Here is a 25,467-nt window from a genome sequence, read left to right on the forward strand (position 1 = left end):
GGAGTGAGTTTAACCAACTTACTCGCTACCACTCGGGACTCACGAGGACTCAACATTCATTCGATTACACTGGTCGCTGCACTAGCGCCTCCTCTGGTTGGTTGGGGCACCTGGTCGGCGGTGGAAGGGAACTGGTGGGAATAGCATGATCCTCCCACGTGCTACTGGTAGGACCAGTGAAGCTCCCCCTGTCAGGTGAAAATAAGCAGCTGTGTCGGAGGGAGCATGGTGCTAGTCTCGGCTCTCCCCAGATCGGCAGAGGGTGGAGCAGCGACCGGGGCAGCAGGGGGATAAATTGGCCAAGTACAATTGGGGAGAAAATGGGGGAAAATCTGAAAAAAAGAAGAAGATAGACATCAATCTGTGGTAGTGAGCTATGGCTATAGCTATATATATATATATATATATATATATATATATATATATATATATATATATATATATATATATATATATACTGTATATAGCTATAGCTATGGCTAATAGCTAAATGGATGTCTGTGCCGCGACAGTGCTCATGGGCGACTCAGATCATGTCGTGACGGGGTAGTAACAACAATGGCGGCCGCTATAGACGATATATATATATATATTTTTTTACATGTATGTAAATGTGAATGTAGGTGCATCATGTGACATATCAATTTCCTGCAAAGGATCAATAAAGTACCTATCTATCTACATATGTTTCCAATGTCATCTAATAGTTCTGCAATTTCCCAGGTCTCCCTAAGGCTGCAGTGATTACCCACCTCCAGACCTTGAAGGGAGCAGCAGGGTTCTGGGCGTTTGGTGGGACCGAAGATGATGTGGTGTACATACCTCTGCCACTCTACCACAGTGCAGCCTCCATCATCGGTGTGGGAGGAACAATAGAGTTGGGTACGCCTATTACTACACAAATATCCTTTGGTAGTCTCCTACCTTATCTCCTAGCTTAACTCATTGAGTGCGAAGGACGTCGATCGACGTCAAAGTAAATAGTGACGTAGAGTGCCAAGGACGTCGATCGACGTCAAATGCGTTTTTTGACGGTGGGACGTGGATCAAAGCCTCAGGCATCTCCTGTACAAATATTGTAGCTATTGAAGGTGTATAACCTATTTTACGGACTCATTAGGTGGCGACAGTGCTCTCCAGATTAGAGAAAGGTCCGGAAAACAGCAGGAAAAAGCCCTGTGATGAAAAAGAAACCGCTCATGCTGCAGCCAGAGCCATATAGATTGCTCTGGCTGCAGCTGACGTTGGCTGCGAACAGCAGTCAATCCGCGCCCACAACTCAGCCCCTCTGTCTCTGCTGTATAGTTTCTCCACACGATTAGCCGCCAGAAAAGCAGCACCCGACGCCGAAGGGCCAAAGCATTCTCAGCAGTCCGGTTTGGCTCTTCCGTGTCGCGCTGGGAGCCGGCGCACAAAAACGGAGGCTCCGAAAATAGACTGGGTGCGTGTTAGGCTGTGTGTTAGTGTGGGGAGGAGTTTGCAGCTGAGGGGGGGGAGAGGGGGGTGGGGCACGCAGGCACCACACAACTACACCACGTCACTACATCAGAAAATATTATCTTCAGAGTCAGTGAATGTGCTTGAAATGCTTAATTTCACAAAAGGCGGAATAACTCAGCTTCTAATTTGAAACGCCTGTATTTGCTCAAAACGACCTATCTTCTCCGGCTCATAACTAAAGAACGGAAAATGATATCAATAAACTTTTTTTTGCTGATGATAGAAGAGAGTCTCATCGTTCTTTGGGCGTGTTCGGTGTTTACATAGTAATATCACATAATATTCTGTGGGCCTCGAGAAATCACTGAAAACGCTCTGAAACTCTGGCACTGGGAGCGTCCGTTCTCCAAAAGTGGCTGGCACTCAATGAGTTAAAGGTAAGGTGCTATGTTTAGCATTTAAAATCAATAAATCATTACAGTACCACATTCATTTTGACACATTCCTGCCAAGTAGACCGTCGCCGAGAAGATTGGCCCCTACAATGCGTTGTATACTGTGTGCCACTCAATCAGACTTGACACATGAACTTAGGTTATATCAAACATGCCATATTTATTTTATAACATTTACTTTCACACAAAACGGTAAGTATTTATTTAAGCATGTTTTAGTCAATTAAGCATAATTAAAGTGTCATTGTACTGTGGACAGTGTTCAATGAGCATGTGTAGCTGCAAAACAATACAAGCCCTTTGTGGATGGATACTTTGTTTCACTTCAGTTAGCAGCTTAATTACTGGCTTCAGAGCAACTACTGTACAATGTACAGTACTTTGCTCTGAAGCCAGTCATAATAGCAGAGTGTACAGTGTACATGTATAGTACTTTGCTCTGAAGCCAGTCATAATAGCAGTGTGTACAGTGTACATGTACAATACTTTGCTCTGAAGCCAGTCAGAATAGCAGGGTGTACAGTGTACATGTACAGTACTTTGCTCTGAAGCCAGTCATAATAGCAGTGTGTACAGTGTACATGTACAGTACTTTGCTCTGAAGCCAGTCATAATAGCAGGGTGTACAGTGTACATGTACAGTACTTTGCTCTGAAGCCAGTCATAATAGCAGAGTGTACAGTGTACATGTACAGTACTTTGCTCTGAAGTCAGTCATAATAGCAGGGTGTACAGTGTACATGTACAGTACTTTGCTCTGAAGCCAGTCATAATAGCAGGGTGTACAGTGTACATGTACAGTACTTTGCTCTGAAGCCAGTCAGAATAGCAGGGTGTACAGTGTACATGTACAGTACTTTGCTCTGAAGCCAGTCATAATAGCAGTGTGTACAGTGTACATGTATAGTACTTTGCTCTGAAGCCAGTCATAATAGCAGGGTGTACAGTGTACATGTACAGTACTTTGCTCTGAAGCCAGTCAGAATAGCAGGGTGTACAGTGTACATGTACAGTACTTTGCTCTGAAGCCAGTCATAATAGCAGTGTGTACAGTGTACATGTATAGTACTTTGCTCTGAAGCCAGTCATAATAGCAGGGTGTACAGTGTACATGTACAGTACTTTGCTCTGAAGCCAGTAATAATAGCAGGGTGTACAGTGTACATGTACAGTACTTTGCTCTGAAGCCAGTAATAATAGCAGGGTGTACAGTGTACATGTACAGTACTTTGCTCTGAAGCCAGTCAGAATAGCAGGGTGTACAGTGTACATGTACAGTACTTTGCTCTGAAGCCAGTCATAATAGCAGAGTGTACAGTGTACATGTACAATACTTTGCTCTGAAGCCAGTCATAATAGCAGGGTGTACAGTGTACAGTGTACATGTACAGTACTTTGCTCTGAAGCCAGTCAGAATAGCAGGGTGTACAGTGTACATGTACAGTACTTTGCTCTGAAGCCAGTCATAATAGCAGGGTGTACAGTGTACATGTACAGTACTTTGCTCTGAAGCCAGTCATAATAGCAGAGTGTACAGTGTACATGTACAGTACTTTGCTCTGAAGACAGTCATAATAGCAGTGTACAGTGTACATGTACAGTACTTTGCTCTGAAGACAGTCATAATAGCAGTGTACAGTGTACATGTACAGTACTTTGCTCTGAAGCCAGTCATAATAGCAGGGTGTACAGTGTACATGTACAGTACTTTGCTCTGAAGACAGTCATAATAGCAGTGTACAGTGTACATGTACAGTACTTTGCTCTGAAGCCAGTCAGAATAGCAGGGTGTACAGTGTACATGTACAGTACTTTGCTCTGAAGACAGTCATAATAGCAGTGTACAGTGTACATGTACAGTACTTTGCTCTGAAGCCAGTCATAATAGCAGGGTGTACATGTACAGTACTTTGCTCTGAAGCCAGTCATAATAGCAGTGTACAGTGTACATGTACAGTACTTTGCTCTGAAGCCAGTCAGAATAGCAGGGTGTACAGTGTACATGTACAGTACTTTGCTCTGAAGCCAGTCAGAATAGCAGTGTGTACAGTGTACATGTACAGTACTTTGCTCTGAAGCCAGTCAGAATAGCAGTGTGTACAGTGTACATGTACAGTACTTTGCTCTGAAGCCAGTCATAATAGCAGGGTGTACAGTGTACATGTACAGTACTTTGCTCTGAAGCCAGTCAGAATAGCAGGGTGTACAGTGTACATGTACAGTACTTTGCTCTGAAGCCAGTAATAATAGCAGGGTGTACAGTGTACATGTACAGTACTTTGCTCTGAAGCCAGTCAGAATAGCAGTGTGTACAGTGTACATGTACAGTACTTTGCTCTGAAGCCAGTCATAATAGCAGTGTGTACAGTGTACATGTATAGTACTTTGCTCTGAAGCCAGTCATAATAGCAGTGTGTACAGTGTACATGACACGGAGGCTATTATGTTTGTGTTGTTGTTGCTTTATGGAAGTTGTTGAAGTATCCATCTGAAGCCCGTCTGTCTGTCTTGCTGTAACAGAAGCATCAGAATCAGAATCCACTTTATTGGCCACGTTTGTAAACATAGTATACGTTGCCCTCAACGTACTTACACAGCGGGGAAAGGTATAGACGGTTTTAACTTGACAACATAAACATTCTAAATTGTCCCTAGCTTTACTTCCTGTTGCAATATCTGCTAATCCAATAGCTGACAGGAAATGAGCTGGGTTTCAAACTGTTCCCATAGCAACACAATTCTGTGAAAACCGTCTAGACATACAAGCTCAAACAAACATGGACAGTGAGTTGACAGATGTATGTACATAAAACAAGTTAACAAGCTATTTACAATATACACAACAAGTGTGATGTAGAGCTACCGTTATGAATATGTATATAAGAAAAAAGAATTGTATACTTACTATTATGTAAAGCACACTGGATTGTAAACAAGGCTATAAGTCAGATATTGCACAGTTGTTACCCATCTATAAGAAACGCTTTGAGACAGTTATTGCACAGTTAACACGTTTCACCTCGGAATAGTGTGTGTGCGCGCGTGTGTGTGCGTGTGTGTGTGTGTGTGCGCGCGTGGGAGTGTGTGTGTGCGTGGGAGTGTGCGTGCGCGTGGGAGTGTGTGTGTGTGCGTGGGAGTGTGTGTGTGTGCGTGGGAGTGTGTGTGTGTGCGGGTGGGAGTGTGTGTTTGTGTGTGTGTGTGCGTGGGAGTGTGTGTGCGTGCGCGTGGGAGTGTGTGCGTGGGAGTGTGTGTTTGTGTGGGAGTGTGTGTGCGTGCGCGTGGGAGTGTGTCTGTGCGTGTGGGAGTGTGTGTTTGTGTGTGTGTGTGTGTGTGGGAGTGTGTGGGAGTGTGTGTGGGAGTGTGTGTGCGTGTGTGTGTGCGTGTGTGTGTTTGGGGCATTGTGTGCATGAGGTATGTGCAACAGGTAAAGTGATTCCAGAGTACAGCGAAGTGTTCAGGTGAGGTGATCCAGTAACTGCTTTAAGTGTTCATCAGTTCATCAGAGTGATGGCCTGTGTGGGAAGAAAGTGTTCTGTCTGCTAGTCCTGCTGTAGTCTATACCTCCTACTACCAGAGGGGAGGAGTTACATGATACAAGGAAGAGAAACATACAAATTGTGTTCACACAGCATGTACCTGCAGAACATGTCTTTGGAAAAGCAAACATTTGCAATCAGCTGTCTGACACATAGGCTCTATGTTGGGCTCTCCTAACTGACACATAGGCTCTATGTTGGGCTCTCCTAACTGACACATAGGCTCTATGTTGGGCTCTCCTAACTAGGGATGGGCATCGAATTTCGAATTTTCGAATAATCGTTGTTATTATCAAGGTCGACTTTTATTATTGAAATTCGAAATTCGAAAAAAAAAAAAAAAAAAAAAATTGAGTGAAATGTTGCATTGTCTCCCCTGATTCTAAGTATAGTCAAATCGCTTGGTTTGAGCAAGTAAAACAATTTTTATAAGCATTTTAAGCAAGGTTTATGGAAAAATGAATGGCGGATGAAATCCCATGAAGAGGGAGAGGGGGTGACTTTGGCACCCCTTTGGCACTCAGACCTGAGCCTACTAAATATTTAATGAACCACTCATGATTGTCAAAACTGTTTTTTATTTTCGAAAATGTCAATGTCATGTAACATGTTCTTTACTTCAGTGGTGCAATGCTTGTTTGAGCTAAAAATCCACAGCAGAAGCTTTTTATATTAATTAATAAAGCCGTAGACTTAGAATCAGGGGAGACAATGCAACATTTCACTCACAAATTTTTTTTTTTACATTTTTAATTTTTTTTACATTTTTATTTTTATTTTCGAATTTCGAATTAAATTCGAATTTGGCCAGCGAATTTCGAATAGTGTTTTTGCTAGAAATGCCCATCCCTACTCCTAACTGACACATGGGCTCTATGTTGGGCTCTCCTAACCGTTCCAATCAGCTGTCTGACACATAGGCTCTGGGCTCTCCTAACTGACACATAGGCTCTATGTTGGGCTCTCCTAACTGACACATAGGCTCTATGTTGGGCTCTCCTAACTGACACATAGGCTCTATGTTGGGCTCTCCTAACTGACACATAGGCTCTATGTTGGGCTCTCCTAACTGACACATAGGCTCTATGTTGGGCTCTCCTAACTGACACATAGGCTCTATGTTGGGCTCTCCTAACCGTTCCAATCGGTGCCAAAGTCCTTTCAAGTCAGTGAGCAACATCCTGGACGTGCTGTGCTGTGTCAATATCAACAAACCTTGGGGAGGTCATTGACCGACAGTGCTGATCTGCCTGTTTTATTTGCACTGCGTTCACGTAGTGTAGCGAACAGAATGCAACACTTGATAGTTTGTACCTCGGTCGGTCTACAAAAGACTTTAGCGAGGCACCGTGTGGTGTTCTGGGTCAGGCATAGATGAGGGTCTCAGATGGCCCTTTGTCCTGGTTCCTCCTCCGTTAGTGAGTACATCCATTCAGAGAGTCAATGAGTTGTGTCCCAGATTGTCATGATTCATCACTGTAGCTCTTGCATACTTTTCAGCACATGTTGCTGGTTAGGACATGTTTCTAGTAATAGGGCACGGTAGCTATTTATTAACTACGGCGCCAACCGTGTTGGCCGAGAGCTCATGTTTACGCCATCGACCGTCTAAAAATATGGACACGGTCAGCGCGACGTCACCCATTGGTTTTTGAACGCCTTGACGGAATTTCTTCAAATTTGCCTCAAACGTCCACTTGGACTCAAGGATGACCTGGTTACATTTTGTTCGTCAAAGTTCAAGGTTACTGTTAGGGCTGGCACGGATCACGGATAATCCGTGACCCGTACGGATCAGCCCCCACGGTTCGGAACGCGGTTCGGAACATCAATGGTCCGCGGACCCCCCCCCCCCCCCCCCCCCTTTCGTTTCATTTAACATTTAACGTTAGTGTATGAGAACGCCTGCAGCGCAGCCAGACACAGACAGGCATAATCATGGCAAGCACAAGTGAGCTTCCTCAACCCTTCTCCCCGCTGTAAAGTCTCTCTGAAGGCTGTGGCTAGTGGCTACTAAAGACAGCGTCACACAAACTTATTTCAACACCTCTGAAAAAGCACAGGAATGCGAGCAGCGTGTTGCGGGCTGCACAAGATAATGAGAGCCACAACACATGCGCACACTTTTCACAAACACATTATCACCGGACGCCGACGGTGAAATGTTGTCTTTAGGACACATAACAACAAAACAACACGTGGGGCCACCGAGTAGCTTAACGTAGCATCAACGTTATGTTTCCAGACTCACCCCGTCTGGTCTGTACCCGTGTCAAGTGACTGCAGGTTAGCAAGTAACAGCCAGCAAGTTAGGCATAGCAGCGCCACGCTGAAACAGGAAGTTGGGTTGTTCTGCCTTCAGAGTAAATGCATAAATTGTGTCACTTATGAGAAAAAAATATTTTTGAGCTGTGCAGGGCAACAAATGGTTAGAGAAGTATAATAGTATTAAAAAATCGATTTTTTTGCTGATCCGAAAAATCCATGATCCGTCGCTCAAAATCCGTCACGCGATCCGATCCGTGGGTTTTCCGATCCGTGCCAGCCCTAGTTACTGTGACGTCACAAACGCCATTTGCAAGCTCGTTAACGTCATGCTTGTTAACACATTCACTGCCAGCCGTTTTTTCAATACTGTAGGTAGCTTCTGCCAAAGGTTTTTTTTTAGGATTCTGGCTCATCTTTCAACAGCCGAGGATTCTTTTCTGCTAAGATTTTGTGAACACAAATTATCTCAAAAGAACTAATAGAATGTGTGCTTTCTCTGTCTAAAAGAGTTAGTTTGTAGAGTTAGTAGTTATGTAAGCATTAGCAGTTGAATACAGCATGGTTTCAGCGTCTGAAAATTTAAGCTGAGATAAACGGCTTTTTGTGAAATTCGATAGAACAGTCACTTTAACCATTTATTTTTGGCGTAAGACGTCAGACATCTAAACAATAGTTTTGAACAGTAATTTCCTCCATAGCAGCAGGAAACCCCCCTCTCCTTCAAACTCCTCCCTCCGTGGGTGTGTCTCTGGTGGCTTTGCAGCGTTTGTCACAAGCGAGGCTCTGCCTGTCTGTGCTGCCTGGCTGCTGGCGGCTGCTCTTTGGGCGAGTCTGCATGGGGCTCGTTCGTTTCGGTTGTGAGCTCAGCTGGAATGAAGCTGCGTGCGATTGTGGGCTTTCTGCCGGTGTTTCAAAGTGTGTTGCACGCATAATCTATTATGCAAATTTGCAATCCCCCACCGCCAGCTCCCAGCGCGATAATGCGCGAAAGCGAAAGCGTTTTCGCCAATCCATTTTACAGTATGAGAATGGTTTCCTCGCGCGTTCCCCTGCAGTTTTGGCTCGGCTTTTTCTAGTCTGGAGAGCACTGTCGCCACTTAGTGGGTCGGTGGAATGGGTTGTACACGTTCGGTGGCTCCCATATTTATATAGGAGATGTAAAAGGGTTAGATCAACGTCCCACCGTCAATTTTTTTTTTTTTTTTTTTTTTTTTTGACGAGTTGAGTCGTCATTGGCAGTCAACCGTTGGTTTCTGCTTGACGAGTTGACTCGCCAATGGCAGTGAACGTGTTAACGTGATATCTCAGGAACGCCTTGATGGGATTTCATCTAATTTGCCTCAAACGTCCACTTGGACTCAAGGATGAACTGATTACATTTTGGTGGTCAAAGGTCAAGGTCACTGTGACCTCACAAACGCCATTTGCAAGCTCGTTAACGCCATACCTCAGTAACACCTTGATGGAATTTCTTCACATTTGGCTCAAACGTCAAAGTCTGGACAGACATGGATGTCGACTGCTCACTTGTTGGCGGAGGCATATATCCGCTGTGTGGTCGTTCTAGTTTTCTTTTAATATTTGTGTAAAATGTGTGTAAATGTGTTAAAAAGCTTGAAATTGAGCTATTTAAGTGTGAATGTGATTTTGTCTGTACCATGCTATAGGTGCAACCTGCATCCTGAAGAAGAAGTTCTCAGCCTCCCAGTTCTGGAATGACTGCAGAAAATATGATGTGACCATTTTCCAGTATATCGGTGAACTCTGCAGATACCTCTGCAACCAGCCTAAGGTAATCTTCATGTTTGATCATAACCAGCCTAAGGTAATCTTCATGTTTGATCATAACCAGCCTAAGGTAATCTTCATGTTTCATCATAACCAGCCTAAGGTAATCTTCATGTTTTATCATAACCAGCCTAAGGTAATCTTCATGTTTGATCATAACCAGCCTAAGGTAATCTTCATGTTTGATCATAACCAGCCTAAGGTAATCTTCATGTTTGATCATAACCAGCCTAAAGTCATCTTCATGTTTGATCATAACCAGCCTAAGGTAATCTTCATGCTTTATGATGGCATTTGGCAGTAAAAAGTAGCCTGATATATTAGACTGAATAAGCGGTAATTTAGCGTTTACACTGGTTTTGCGCTCGTTTAACGCAGCACACAATGCAAATTGGCGCCGTGCACAAGCGCATGCCTGTAATAATCGTACTGGACATGCATAGGGTAGGCGTGCCACATGCCAAATCAGGCGTTTCGGCGCAAAAATGTGTTGACAGATGGCATTCTCCTATCGTCAGCAGCGTGCGATTACTTTGCGCTAAGAGCTTTGAAAAGCACCTCTTAGGCGCTAAAATACCCGCTGCGCTTGGGCGCACCATAATCTCTGTGCTGCGCTGCGCAGAAATGTCATTACGCACGGACGTGCCACGCCCGGACATCAAGTTCTGCTGCTAAAATTCGGTAACCAGCAGATTATTCAGTGAGGCAATCAACTATAATTCACTGAGAAACTTTTATCACATTGCAAAGGGGTTAATTTGAAATGAATTGAGAAAACTTGGACATTCAGCCTACTTACCGTATATTATTGTCAATCAAATGTCTCCGTTTCCCCCGTTGCTAACACGTTTCTATTGTCCCACCCCCCATCAGCCCCCCTCTGCGCTAATTGGCTAACCGTTTGTTCAATCGAGGAAAACGCTGTTGCATATCACGATGCCAGACTAGAAGCAGACTTTTTTCTCTGAGGCAGAGGTTCCCAAACTTTGTCTGTCAGGCCCCCCTGTCACTTCGTCACTTCCTGCTTCAGCACTGTACCAGAGATTTTCTTCCATAATTTATTTTTTAATTTATTTCGTAAAATGCTTATAAAAAATACTTTTACTTGGTCAAACCAAACGGTTCAGCTATATTTAGAATCGGGAGAGACCATAGAACATTTCACTCGGTCCAAAAAAACAACAACATCGAAAAATATTTTCTTTAAACCCGAATTTGTTTACGTTTTGGTCCGAGTGAAATGTTATGTGGTCTCTCCTGTTTCTAAATATATCTGTACCGTTTGGTTTGAACCAGTAAAACTATTTTTATAAGCATTTTACGAAATGTCTATGGGAAAATAAATGGCGGATGAAAATCTCTGGTACAGTGCAGAAGCAGGAAGTGACGTTTCACTTTGCAGCATGTTCATGCTGAGAGACAAGCAGGGCCTTTGTTTGGGTGTTTGCGTCTTGCACGCACACACACACACACACACACACACACACACACACACACACACACACACACACACACAGATACACACACACACACACACACACACACACACACACACACACACACACACACACACACACACACACAGAAATACACAGTATGAGGGCAGTGCAATCCCCTTGCTGAGGCTCAAAGTGCTCTTTGTCCGCTCTCCCTGTGTTATTCTGGGCCAAATGCAGCGGGTGAAGGGCTGACCGGGGACTAGGGGTAGGGGGGAAAAATCGATACACCATAGTATCGCGATATTTTGCCTGACGATATTGTATCGATATTTGGACGCCAAGTATCGATATTGAAAAAAAAATTATAATAATAATAATTTGCAGGCCATGCCAGGCCACTGGGCTACTATAAACTTGAGTTCCAAGGCCAGCAGTAAACAAACGGTAGCATATTTTCATTTTGTTTTAACAGTAACAGTTTTGTCATAACAGTAATTTACAAATTCCCCAGTTACTGAATGGGCTGCACAAGATGTTTTGTGCAAGTGAAGTTGCATTGTTCAAAAACTACCTAAGTACAATAGTCCACACACACATCCAGTGGATACAGGTGGACTGTAAGTAGACTGTAACAAACAGTTCAGTTTGTCAGGTGCATGCAACTATGACATGACTTTATGAAAGTTGTTGGTCTGTCTACTTGACAATGTTGCTGCAATAAAATGGTTGAAGTCAGATGTACAGACTGACATTTTTTTCTTAAACCAGATGTTGACAAAGTTTTCCTTTGGTGACATCATTTGCAGTTGAAAAAGTAAGAAATCGCAATATATCGAAATATCGCAATATTCAATATATCGCAATATTCAATATATCGCAATATCGCAATACTATCGTATCGTGACTCAAGTATCGTTTTAGTATCGTATCGTGGGCATCTGGTGATTCCCACCCCTACCGGGGACCAGCACTCGCCACTGAGGGTCGGCTCATTAGAGATGTGCACATAGCACACAAGCCACTGAGGGTCGGCTCATTAGAGATGTGCACATAGCACACAAGCACTTATTCACAAGTTGAGCATGAGGCCTCATTATGTGCACTATCTATGGGCATATTTAGATTGCATAATGTGGGCTACATGTTCATACACAGGAACACAGAAACATTAAGCTGGCTTTGCACTTAACATTATGTTAAGTTAACATTAACATTAACATTAACATTAAGCTGGCTTTGCACTTAACATTATGTTAAGTTAACATTAACATTAACATTAACATTAAGCTGGCTTTGCACGGCCAAACTTTCACAAGTGCATCAAAGATCATTTCCATGCAACTTGACAGTTACACAAAACAGTTGAAAGATAAGCAAGTCTCGTGCAACACGCTAGTTTATTACACTAAAGCAAGCTAGCTCGATTGGTAAATTGTTTTCATATTGTCATATTGTTTTCTTGTTTTTTCTCGCTAGATTACATCAAAGGGAAAGTGTTACTGCATCTTTGTAGTATCTTATTTCATATCTTTTCGTTGCTGGATAATATCAATTCGGACATGTTGTATTCAGACGTATTTCTTCTGGCCCTGGCTGGCTACTTTCTTTCATAATCACTGTCCCAGATAGGAAAAGAGCTATTGGTGCATTAATAGCCGACTTATTGATGTGCTGGAGGAAAATATACTTTTATTATATTATTATTTCATACTCTATTCAAGGAGTTTGATCCAATGAGCCTCTGGTGACTGCATTCTTCCAAAACAGACAACAAACGTGAACGAATTGTTCAAACAACTGTCATGTTAACACTAAGCTAGCTGTAGCCACCGCCTAACTGCCAATGACATTTAAACAAACTTTGCCTCCAGTAGCTCGTGTCAATTTGTTGACATGGCTCAGCTGTTTGACAAAATGAAACACTGTAGCAGGCGATAATGTTGTGAGTGAACGTGTGTGTGTGTGTGTGTGTGTGTGTGTGTGTGTGTGTGTGTGTGTGTGTGGCGCCTGTTTCAGAGCAGCAGAGGGCGGGTATTTCATGCCACCTAAATCTGTGTGGCAATAGACTAGCACAACTCCACTACTTCCTGAAATGAGTAGGGCATGTTGGCTTCCTGTCCTACACTATAGACCAAATCAGCGGGATGTTTACATTTACTTCCGGGTACCCCTGGGTCCACACATTATAATGGCGGTGAACGGCACAAACTGACGTGTTGAAGACAAAAACAGACAAAGAAGACAAAAATGGTTCGTCCGTGTTGTGTTGTTGTTTAATATCATTCATAACAACACTTTCACTAACGTTAGTGGAGACCAGACTAGCTAATTTACCTGTTGGACCAGACCAGAGTAGACTTGACGCTAAATTAAATTAACGTGGCGTCGGTAGCTCTGTCTGTAACGTTAACGTAACCTCGCGTCACCAGGCTCTTCTCGGCGAGAAACGTTAACGAGTCTGCAAAAAAACAGCGAGTTTGACAGACAAACAAACGTTATTAGCTAGCTAACACTACATAAAACAAACACAGAAGAAAGGCTAGATACGTCGGACAAGCATGTTTACCAACCGTTTAACCATTTAAATTGAAAGTAGTCGGCCGAAAACAAGGAGAGGGTTTGACAGCATTTATTTGACAACACGCACATTTAAACCTGCCGCCTTCCCCAAGTGGTACCCGGAAGTAAATTTGTTTACATGGTGACGTCACGGTGATTTGGTCTATTGGATGAACTGATTAATGTCAGGTGTGCCTGACTGCTGCAGTCACAACAACAGTGATCAGGCACACCTGACATTAATCAGTTCATCCAATAGTGTAGGACAGGAAACCAAGATGCCCTACTCATTTCAGGAAGTAGTGGAGTTGTGCAAGTAGTCTATTCGCTATCAATAGATGGTTTTAACTTGACAACAAAAACATTCTAAATTGAACCCCCGCTCACTTTGCAGTGTTTGCTATGGACATAAAAGAAAAAAAAACATTCAAGTGCAGGACTGACCATTCCGTGAAAACCGTCTATACAGCTGAGCGGCGAAAACAAAAGTAACGATGTCGAGTGAATATTTCTGTAGTTTGCCGAATGCTGAGAAAAAATTATCCACTTGTCCTAGCTTTATTAGACCAGAGGTTCTCAAATGTTTTTCAGCCAAGGACCCCTTACAAGATAGAAAATATACCGGGGACCCCCTCATTCTGATTTGTGATTTTGCTTAAGTTAATTGTTTCCACGGTAACATGCTTGACTTTTAAATTGATAGGTTTGTTAGATTAGAATGTAATCCATGAACCATTTTAGATTTAAAGCATAAAATATTTTCGTTGAACTATGAAGCTTTTGCAACAACAAAAAACGTTTTTATTTTTATTTTCCTGAAAACTTTTCGCAGACCCCCTTGCAAAGTCCCACGGACCCCTGGGGGTCCCCGGACCCCCATTTGAGAACCACTGTATTAGACCACCAAAATTCAGCATGTTCATTTTCTGCCATTTGAATAGTGCGTGCGTGCGTACGTGCGTGCGTGCGTGCGTGTGTGTGCGTGCGTGCGCGTGCTTATGTGCGCGCGTGTGTGTGTGCGTGCGTGTGCGTGCGTTCGTGTGTGTGTGTGTGTGCGTGCTTATGTGCGTGTGTGTGTGTGTGCGTGTGCGTGCGTGCGTGTGTGTGCGTGCGTGCGCGTGCTTATGTGCGCGCGTGTGCGTGTGCGTGCGTGCGTGTGTGTGCGTGCGTGCGCGTGCTTATGTGCGTGCGTGTGTGTGTGCGTGCGTGTGCGTGCGTTCGTGTGTGTGTGTGCATGTGCTTATGTGCGTGTGTGTGTGTGTGCGTGTGCGCGCCTACTACGTGTTTGTATGAATGTGAGGGTGTAACAGGCTGCCTTTGTTGGGCCTCAGGACTCTATCAGTGACTTCACACCCATATGCATTCATGGTATTCCTTTCTCTCTTTGTGACACACACACACACACATACACACACACACACAAATTCTTCCGGGTCGTGTTAACACTTCCGGCGGTCACGGCGCGAAATATGAAAGAATGTCATGATGAAGAGAGTTGTTTTTGTAGCGGACAGCGCAGGGGGTAAAACAAAGCATGTAGCCTACTACTTTGAGCTCGGTACACAGCCAGCAAGCGAGTATCCACTGTTAGCCAGGTCAGATCAGCGCCCGGTGACCAAAACATACCTGGACTCCAACAAAGAAAGCTTCAGATAGTTTTCTCTCCTCCGAGCGCTCGAGCCACTTACGCCTATCAGACCCGCAGACGTTAACGTAATTCCCTGGAATGCGAGACTTAACGAGCCAGTTACATGGCGTTGCATTCTTAGACATTGCTGTTTGCTTTTATTTGGTAGGTTACATACAATTGGCTAAATTATTAGTTCATTCAGATTTAGATGATATTGGAGCAGCGCAGCCATTTTCTTTTTCTTTGCCGGAAGTCGTCACACGACCACACAACCGGGTCAAATGGGCGTGGCTACATAAGGTGAATAGAGTGGAGTACAATATGATCAGAGACGTCTTCACTCCATCTCTACACATTATTTAACTTACAGTATGTTTGCTTGAGCATACATCCTGCTGCATTATGGCATCATCATGTGTCATTTCTTAGATATATTACCTTATTACAAACCCCAAGACAAAATTATGTTAAGTCAATATTTTAGTGTTTGCACTGCATAACTATAACGCTTTGAGTCTGGCTGCTCACTCTCTCAGACCATTGTTCATAGTCTGTCATTATCTCACATACTACAGACATACAGACATACTACAGAAAATGCACGTGCACACGCACACACACATCATGCACGCATATGTGAGTGTGTGTGCACGTGCACATACTCACACACACACATCATGCATGCATATGTGAGTATGTGTGCACGTGCACACGTACACACACATGCATGCATATGTGAGTGTGTGTGCATGTGCACACGCACACACACATCATGCACGCATATGTGAGTGTGTCACACGTGCACACACACGCATATGTGAGTGTGTGTGCACGTGCACACACTCACACATCATGCATGCATATGTGAGTGTGTGTGCACGTGCACACGTACACACACATCATGCATGCATATGTGAGTGTGTGTGCATGCACGTGCACATGCACACGCAACGAGGCATATCTTTTCACCTGATGTTTTTTCCTCTCTGAGCCTTGAGCCCCATCACGTCCTGTGCCCCGGGGCTTAGTCCCTGTAAGCCCGTGCATTAAACCAGGGCTGCACACACACACACGCATGCACACGCACACACGCACACGCACACGCACACACACACACACACACACACGCACACGCACACACACACACGCACGCACACACGCACACGCCCATATTTTGCTAATATAATGTATTATTATTTTATTGTTGGCCTCCACTAGAGTAACTTATTGCATCAGTCTAGTTGAAAAAACTCATTGTTTATCTTGTACTGGCTCTCACTGCCCCCTTCAGTTCAGCCTCTGTCTGAAACACTCTGTTTTAGGGAAATACTCCAGGCGGGCAGTGCGAGGAGTTTTTGTGTTTGCAAACTTCTGCCCAGAGAGCTTGCGCTGTAGAAGCGAGACTATCTGTCTGTCTGTCTATCTAGATAGATAGATAGATAGTCATTCATAACAGAAACAGACACGCAATCTCTGCTTTGGCTACTACATTTGATAGTTGTAAAACAATTATATCAACGAGCAACGGATTGTCAAAACGGGCGGCTTTAGCTCAGGAGGTAGAGCGGGTCGGCCAATGACGCAAGGGTTGGCGGTTCGATCCCCGCTCCCTCCCAGCTGCTGTTGTTGTGTCCTTGGGCAAGACACTTAACCCTCCTTGCTCCCGATGGTGTGTAGGCACCCTGCGTGGCAGCCTGCCGCCATCGGTGTATGAATGGGTGAATGTAGACTACCTACTGATTGTAAAGCGCTTTGGATAAAAGCGCTATATAAATGCAGGCCATTTACCATTTACCAAAACGAATTTGACCATCGATGAAAAACGTGACTTGGACGTAAAGCAAGCTATCAATTGATATATCAACATCCCCCTAGCTATCTACAGCTCCGCTAGGCCCGGGCTGCACCCGGACATTTCCTTCGGTGGCTGGCCGAGCAGGGATTCTATTACCGCGGCCGCCATAACGTTACGCCCTGCCCGGGGCGTAACACTAATCAATGTCATCACATTCAAGCCAAAAAACAACAGCTAATGTAGCTAGTTAGCTAACTTCCCAAATGCTTGTGACTATAAGTGTGCCTCTCCTATCAAAGGCTACACGGACCAAACCAAAATGAGGACTTGGAGAAGTCAGCAAGTTGGACTAACGTTACAAGTTGTGAAAATGTGTGCCTTCGTCATTCATCGGTTGTCTATAAGGCAGCTGTGCTGCTAGGCTAACATAATAGCAAGTGCTAACCTTACCCAGCCGGTAAGTAACGTTAGCGCTTCCTAGCAGCACATTGGACCGATGCTGGAATGAGACACATATTTTCAGAACTTACCACTTCAGTCCTACATCCTGGCTCACTTCCATGTCGTCTCCTTGTTTTTGCGATCTGGAATCCGTTATTCCATGAGACTACTGTTGTGTTAGTTTAGTCCCAGACAGCCAGGCTGGAGAGAGCCTGGTGGTGACGTGGGGTTTTAGGTTACTGGAGCAAATTGTTAGAACAGGGAAGAGAGGGGCGCGCGCGCGCTGCCGGCCCGGGCTAGGCTTGGCATCACCATGGTAACAACTTCTACTGACGTCACTAGAACTATGCTCTCGCACAAATCCATGTCCTCTCGTCTACGAGACTTCATGGGGGGGAGGGGGGGTTCATGGGGGGTAACATTAAAACACTTTCACCTATTTATTTGAAGCTTAGCCCATGTTTAATATGACCATCCAAGATTGTAACAACATATATATGATACAAAATTAAGAAATGCATAATATGGCCCCTTTAAGAATGAACATTTAGGCAGCATATCATTGAGAAATGATCATAAGTAAACAATCAATCATGTGACGCCACACTTTTTTCCGCATTATAACTGTACTTTTGCCATTGTGCGTCTAACACATCATAACTCTTTCCAACAGACGGAGTTGGACAAGGTTCACAAGGTGCGTATGGGTGTGGGGAACGGGCTGCGGCAGGACGTCTGGCGGGAGTTCCATCATCGCTTCGGGGACGTGAGCAAACTGAGCATGTGCGAGATCTACGGCTCCACTGAGGGAAACCTTTGCTTCATGAACCACATCGGCAAGATCGGAGCTGTGGGCCGCTCCAACTTCTTCTACAAGGTGTGAGCACCTGATCAAAGTGTTGCCAACAATTACAACCTATTCATAGATTGATTGATTTTTTCATGAAAATCTGATTAATATTGCATTATTAATATTATTATTATTATCATTTATGTATGTATTTATGTATGTATTTATTTAGTTACGGTAGTTATTTATGTATTTATGTATTTTTATTCCACACAGATTGTACATATGGATATAGGCAGTTAACTGATGTTAAAGGGACAGTTCACCCTAAAATCAAAACTACATATTTTCCCTCTTGCCTGTAGTCCTATTTATCTAGATCTAGATCTAGACCTAGATCGTTTTGATGTGAGTTGCCGGGTTTTGGAGATATCGTCCGTAGAGATGTCTGCCTTCTCTCCAATACAATGGAACTGGCTGGCACTCGGCTTGTGGCGCTCAAAACGCTAAAAAGATACATCTGAAAAACTCAACAGCAATGTCTCTTTCCAGTAATCATGACCCAGTTACTCAAGATAATCCACAGACATTGTTGTGAGCGGCTTCATGTAGCTAGTAGTTTGGTCGAAAGAAAATAGTACACTTGCTAGCCGGTAGGTAGCAACAGCCAAGACATGCCAGACAGGGGCAAAAAACATGACCTCCCAGTAACTCCGCTATATAAACATACATATATCCATATAAACATACATTTAAAGGTACTATCCGTAAGTTTGGCCGGAAAATAAACGTTCACAAAGTGTTTTCTATTACCAATGAGTGAATGCGCCGTTCCTTAACTTAAAAAACGAGCCCAGCCGCGTCTCTCTGCGTCTCTCTGCGTCTCTCTGCGTTCACCCATTGCAAAGATATTGCAGGATTTTCATGCTTCTCACGGGTTATACTTTCCCGGCAAATTGGGCGGATGTGACGTTCTGCGCGTTCACGAGCCTGCCTTGTCCTCATGGCTCCGGCGGAAATACCAACGAAGAAGACGGCTAAAACTGGAACTCATACTGTATCTAATTTAATGCCTGTCTAACTGGGACTGGTAAATTGATGTAAATTCCCTGCACATTAATGCCTATTTCAATGTAAACTCTTTTCTAACTCTGACTGTAAATTCATGTAAATCCACTGCCTATTTAACGTATATTTAACTCAGTCTGTAAATCTCATGTAAATCCAACGTAAATTCATATTTATCATCCACAGAACACTTCACCACTCATGTACATATTGTATATATTGACTCGATTTGATTCAATTTGATTGCACTTGCAACCTTGCGATTGCCGTTAGTTATCTTCCTACTTCTTATCCCTGTATATTGATGTGACCGCTACGCTGCATACAGACACTAAGACAAATTCCTCGTATGTAGGTTATATATATATGTATATATATATATTATATATATATATATATATATATATATATATATATATATATATATATATATATATTTGTATTAGAGATGCACCCGACGCTATAAAACGCTATAAAAGGAGCGAACTTACGGTTTCTGCTGCCGTTGGTGCGATCGCTGCAGTCCAAGACTCCAAATAAACTTCCATGCTGTATTATATCCAGTCCACCACTTGCCCTCATGTAGCTTACTCGGCTAACGCTATAGCTTTAAGTTTAGTTTACTTGATTGCCTCATTGTATGGGAAAATACGAACGCGTCTTCTCTTCAAACACGTCTTCAGCGGAGACTCCTTTTTGAGGGTGACATCATTCATCATCAACTCTTTATTGACAGACACATAGGTCCAATAAGAAGACACACAAGCAAGAAAAAAAAAAAAACACTACATTTAAAACACAAAAAATAAAACAATCAGAACACTACAGTAAGGCACTATACCAGTGTTTCCAAATGTACGATTGGTATTTCACACTACTGAAACTGGGTTGAGTCAGCAGCATGATAATCAAATTATGAGATACATTCAAACGACAAATAAACTTAAACGTCAGATTTCTCAGAAGAGCATGAAAAGTGCACACTCCTACTTCACAAAACAATTGACTGGCACTCGACCATCTGGGTTTTCTAAGTAGAACTCTCATACAATCATTATAAGCAACCTGCAGTTTTTTAATGCTTGTCTGCTTATATTTTACCCACAAGGGGGCAGTATACAGAGGAGTGCAGTAAGCTCTGAACAAGTTTATCTTGACATCATTAGAACAAAAGTAGAACTTCTTCCTCAACATGTTGGCTTGAGCATACAGCATACGCCTCTGCCTGTATAGGTCATCATCATCACTCAGTTGGTCAGTAATGATGTGACCCAAATACTTTGTTTTATCACACACTGTCAGGACCTGACAGATAGAAAGAAGGAAAAGAAAGGTCCTTGTCCTCTTTTGTTCTACAGATCATGATGACACTCTTTTTAGCATTATATTTCACATCACATTTTACACCATAATCAGAACATATATTCAGCAGCTGTTGAAACCCAGCACTGCTAGGAGACAGGATGGCCAAATCATCTGCATACATAAAATGATTTATCAGAGTGTTACCAAGCACACATCCCGTTCTACAGTTGCTGAGCTGTACAGAGAGGTACTCATGTAGAGATTGAAGAGGGCCGGGGAGAGAATCCCCCCCTGTCGGACCCCATTCCCAACCTTAAAAGGTGCAGAGACTTTATCGTCCCATCGAATCTGCATGCTCTGGTTAGTATACCAGTAAGACAAAATTCTAATAATATTACCAGGCACGCCCCTCTCTTTCAACTTTGAAAACAGTTTCTGATGGTTGACTCTATCAAATGCTTTTGACGCATCAATAAGTCCAACTAAAACTGATGAATTCTTACCTTTATACATACCAATCACTTCTTTCAATGCATAGATACAAAGGTCAGTACCATGCTTAGCTTTAAAGCCAAACTGATTGTCAGTAGTGATAAGAAAAGAGCTTAAACGATCTAATAAAATTCTCTCTAAAACCTTAGAAATTATACTAGCAAGTGCAATGGGCCTATAGTTGTCCATGCTTCCCACCTTACCTGCCTTGTCCTTGATGACCGGCACCAGTGTGACGGACAGCATGGAGTCAGGCAGCAGCCCATGTGACATCAGGCTTGTAAAACAGATGGCAAGCAGGACCGCAACCCTGGGGCTGGCATGTTTTAGATGCTCCGCAGTGATATGATCAAGGCCACTGGCTTTGTTATCAGCCAGCTGAGATATTGCCTGAAGCACCTCACTCGCAGTGACTCCAACAGCCTCACTATTGTGGATGCTGCCTATATCAAAAGGGTCACTTTTGACACAATTAAAAAGTGCAGAGTAGTGCTGCCTCCATATCTCAGCTATGTTATCAGCTCCAGCTACACCCTCAATTGTACATGGCAGCAGCGTACTGCCTCGGTTCAGTGCTTTCACCTCTTTCCAGAAGCCAGTTACATTGCAGCCAAGGAGTTTCCCAGCCAATGAGTCAGCTCTCATAGTTTGCTCATGCCGAGTGATAAATCGAATAGCAGATTTGTACCTAGCATGTGAGAGCTTCTTACGGTCAAGTACTGACCCATGTCTAGGTCTGCCTGCCAGAACCCAATCGCTGAAAGCCTCCTTAGCTGAAATGTAATGCGCAAGAACATGTTTGTTCCAGCCTGGCTTTCCACTGGATTTCCTGTTAGAGTGTGTAACATAAGGGCTGCTGGCCTCACACAGGGTTTTAACTATGCCGTCATACATAGCACAGAGGGCTTTTCTGTGAATTAAATCACAACAGTTAATATCAGTGCACAGAATTGCATCATGTGGTAGAGACACATTATTTAAAAGAGCATCAGTTCTCCCATAATAAAACAGGACATCCTCATCTGTGAGTTTAGCCCAGTCTAGTTTGGCCCTCAAGCTATTAACCTCCTGGGTCAGCTCAGGGAGACTGTCCAACTTAATATCTATGATAAAAGGAATATGGTCACTCATAGAGGCCTCATACACAATCTCCATTGAGCATAAAGTGGCGTGTGCATCAGCCGTACTAACACAGTGGTGTTAGACTCTTACCAGACTCCGACCATATATGGACGAAAAGTGGAGCCTAGCGACCTAGCACATGGCTCTTGTTGTTTTTACGGCCGTGGGTCCTTTGGGGAATCTACAATAGGCGACTAAGAATGTGCCTGACGAAAAATGTAGCTTAAAATACGTTCATAGACTAGAGAACGTAATTAATATTATTTTTCCTCATTAATGATACATTGTTTCAACCGCCCGCAACCCATCCGCTATTAATCAGAATGTTTATTTTTATGATCTGGCCCGCCTGCGGTCAGCGCGGTTATAACTGCGGCCCGCAACAATAGACTCATTGGCAGGGAAATTTGGAAAATGTCACACTTGCGACAGAGCCACATATTCAGCTGTGCTGCTCTTCCCACAAATGCATGATCCATACAAATGAGGCATCTTTGTAAAGGGAGATGTCCAGGCTTTCCAATGGGATATTATACAATACTGGAGATACAGTAACAGCAGAGATATGACCAAACAAACACAAGTTTCCAAACTTTTTTTCATGAGTTTAATTACTAATTTTCAGTAACTTGCGGAACACTGCTCAGCTACCTCTCTCTCTATTCAACACTTCTCCACACTCCATAGTCCCAGCATGGTGGTGCAGCTACTTTTATAAACTTTGGCTGGGAGGGGCCTAGGCACGAGAGATGGGCAGGCTGGGTTTGGTGACATCACTGATCGTCTGATCAAGAGCTCAGCCAATAGAAAGGGAGGAAAATTGGGAATCTACAGCTGGCCTTTTTGCCTTTTTGGTTTGTATGGAACTGCATGGGTATGTTAGAAGAGATGAGGAATTACTCAGATTTACAGTAAATGTCAGGACTTTGACCTGGATTCCTCAAGAACACAGCTAATTTCCAATATATATTGATTTACAGCAGAAAAAAGTGGAAAAAGTGTTGAGTATCTCTTTAATAGCTGAAGCAATGTATACAGCTAGTGCATGGTCAGTAGCTGTTTTGCTTTTGTAAGCTAACCCAGGACAGTCCCAGACGGGTGCAGGATACAGCAGGGCATTGAAACAGACCTGTACGGCACAGTGGAGTCTTTGTTGCCTGAGGAAGTGTTGTCGAGTCTGATCTGCCCCCCTGAACTCAGTCAGAGAAGGAAATGAAATGTCAGTTTGACGTTTTGTGTTTACATCATAATTATCACAACTTTCAATTTACTGCCAGTGTCATGCTGACTGAGTAAGCCAAAGTCATACTACTACTTATTTTATTTTATTCATACTGTAAGAATGTGGATGTTGAATGTCAGCATAAAAGAAAAACAGGGTGAAGCATTAAAAAAGCTAACTAAATAGGCAAAACAAATAAATTAAATTAATAAAAAGATGAAAATTAATTCCATAATGTCGATAGTGACACCTCAAATTGGAAAAAGAAGAAGAAATAAGGGACTGTGCGATATTTACTTGGGTGGGGTATATGATATATCATAAAAAAAATCAACTGCCCTCCCCGACATTTATATTATTTTCTCTCTGCCCTCCCCCTGCACCTGTAAAAAAAAAAGATCTGCCCTCCCCCACCCACAAGTTCAGCCTTTTATAATTTCATACACAACTTTGTTTGAAATAAAGCAGCAATATTAACTTTTTATCACCCGACCGTCGTATCTGGTATATCGGCCATTGGTGAGAACCATTGAATTGAAATTGTAGGCTATTCCTCATAATATGCGTAGCAAGGGCAGCGATGTTTCAGTGATTTTTTTAAATAGAAAATATAGCCATATGCACGGCAGATATTGATTTGGTTCCTGTTATAGTCTAATTATGATTTAATGAGACGTGCGGTGGCTCTGCTGTAACTGATTACCACCGATCATATGTGCCATTTAATTTTTAATCGATTTAATGTCAATCAGAAGAGCTCCTCCATTACGTGACTACAAGCCTTCTATTTAACCTACACAAAGTTATGAGAACAATATTCTTCAAAGGCCTAAATATGCACAGAAAGCAATGTTGTATGTGTGGGCAGCAGGTCATCACATCATAATTTGGTTGTGTGCTCAGTTAGTTGACTAATGTAAAATTGGCAGGTTACATAACCTTTGAAACGAGCCACATCTTAACCGTGCATGTGCACGCTTGCTTGTATCATAGGTGCGCTCTGGAGAAACAAACAGCGATACACCTCTGCTTGCTTTATCATAGGTTGTATCAACGTTACTGTGCTGTTTGATGAAACAGCTGTGCAGGTTGAATAACGTTACTGTGCTGTTTGATTAAACAGCTGTGCAGGTTGAATAACGTTACTGTGCTGTTTGATTAAACAGCTGTGCAGGTTGAATAACGTTACTGTGCTGTTTGATGAAACAGCTGTGCAGGTTGAATAACGTTACTGTGCTGTTTGATGAAACAGCTGTGCAGGTTGAATAACGTTACTGTGCTGTTTGATTAAACAGCTGTGCAGGTTGAATAACGTTACTGTGCTGTTTGATTAAACAGCTGTGCAGGTTGAATAACGTTACTGTGCTGTTTGATTAAACAGCTGTGCAGGTTGAATAACGTTACTGTGCTGTTTGATTAAACAGCTGTGCAGGTTGAATAACGTTACTGTGCTGTTTGATTAAACAGCTGTGCAGGTTGAATAACGTTACTGTGCTGTTTGATTAAACAGCTGTGCAGGTTGAATAACGTTACTGTGTGTTTGATTAAACAGCTGTGCAGGTTGAATAACGTTACTGTGCTGTTTGATTAAACAGCTGTGCAGGTTGAATAACGTTACTGTGTGTTTGATTAAACAGCTGTGCAGGTTGAATAACGTTACTGTGCTGTTTGATTAAACAGCTGTGCAGGTTGAATAACGTTACTCTGCTGTTTGATTAAACAGCTGTGCAGGTTGAATAACGTTACTGTGCTGTTTGATGAAACAGCTGTGCAGGTTGAATAACGTTACTGTGCTGTTTGATTAAACAGCTGTGCAGGTTGAATAACGTTACTGTGCTGTTTGATTAAACAGCTGTGCAGGTTGAATAACGTTACTGTGCTGTTTGATTAAACAGCTGTGCAGGTTGAATAACGTTACTGTGCTGTTTGATTAAACAGCTGTGCAGGTTGAATAACGTTACTGTGCTGTTTGATTAAACAGCTGTGCAGGTTGAATAACGTTACTGTGCTGTTTGATTAAACAGCTGTGCAGGTTGAATAACGTTACTCTGCTGTTTGATTAAACAGCTGTGCAGGTTGAATAACGTTACTGTGCTGTTTGATGAAACAGCTGTGCA

General features: G+C 43.1%; 1 protein-coding gene across 1 annotated transcript in view; it reads left to right on the forward strand.

Annotated features, from left to right (window-relative positions):
* slc27a6 (solute carrier family 27 member 6) overlaps positions 1–25,467 on the forward strand; it is a gene marked incomplete at its 5' end in the record, with an annotated part of 48,302 nt that overhangs the window by 6,495 nt on the left and 16,340 nt on the right. Inside the window, 3 exons of the mRNA XM_083640985.1 lie at positions 724–882; positions 9,367–9,491; positions 18,025–18,228. Of these exons, the coding sequence (XP_083497111.1) occupies positions 724–882; positions 9,367–9,491; positions 18,025–18,228 (488 nt within the window). The remainder of the gene's footprint in view (positions 1–723; positions 883–9,366; positions 9,492–18,024; positions 18,229–25,467) is intronic.

Source organism: Poromitra crassiceps (assembly GCF_964638095.1).
Source record: "Poromitra crassiceps genome assembly, chromosome: 8".
NCBI lineage: Eukaryota > Metazoa > Chordata > Actinopteri > Beryciformes > Melamphaidae > Poromitra > Poromitra crassiceps.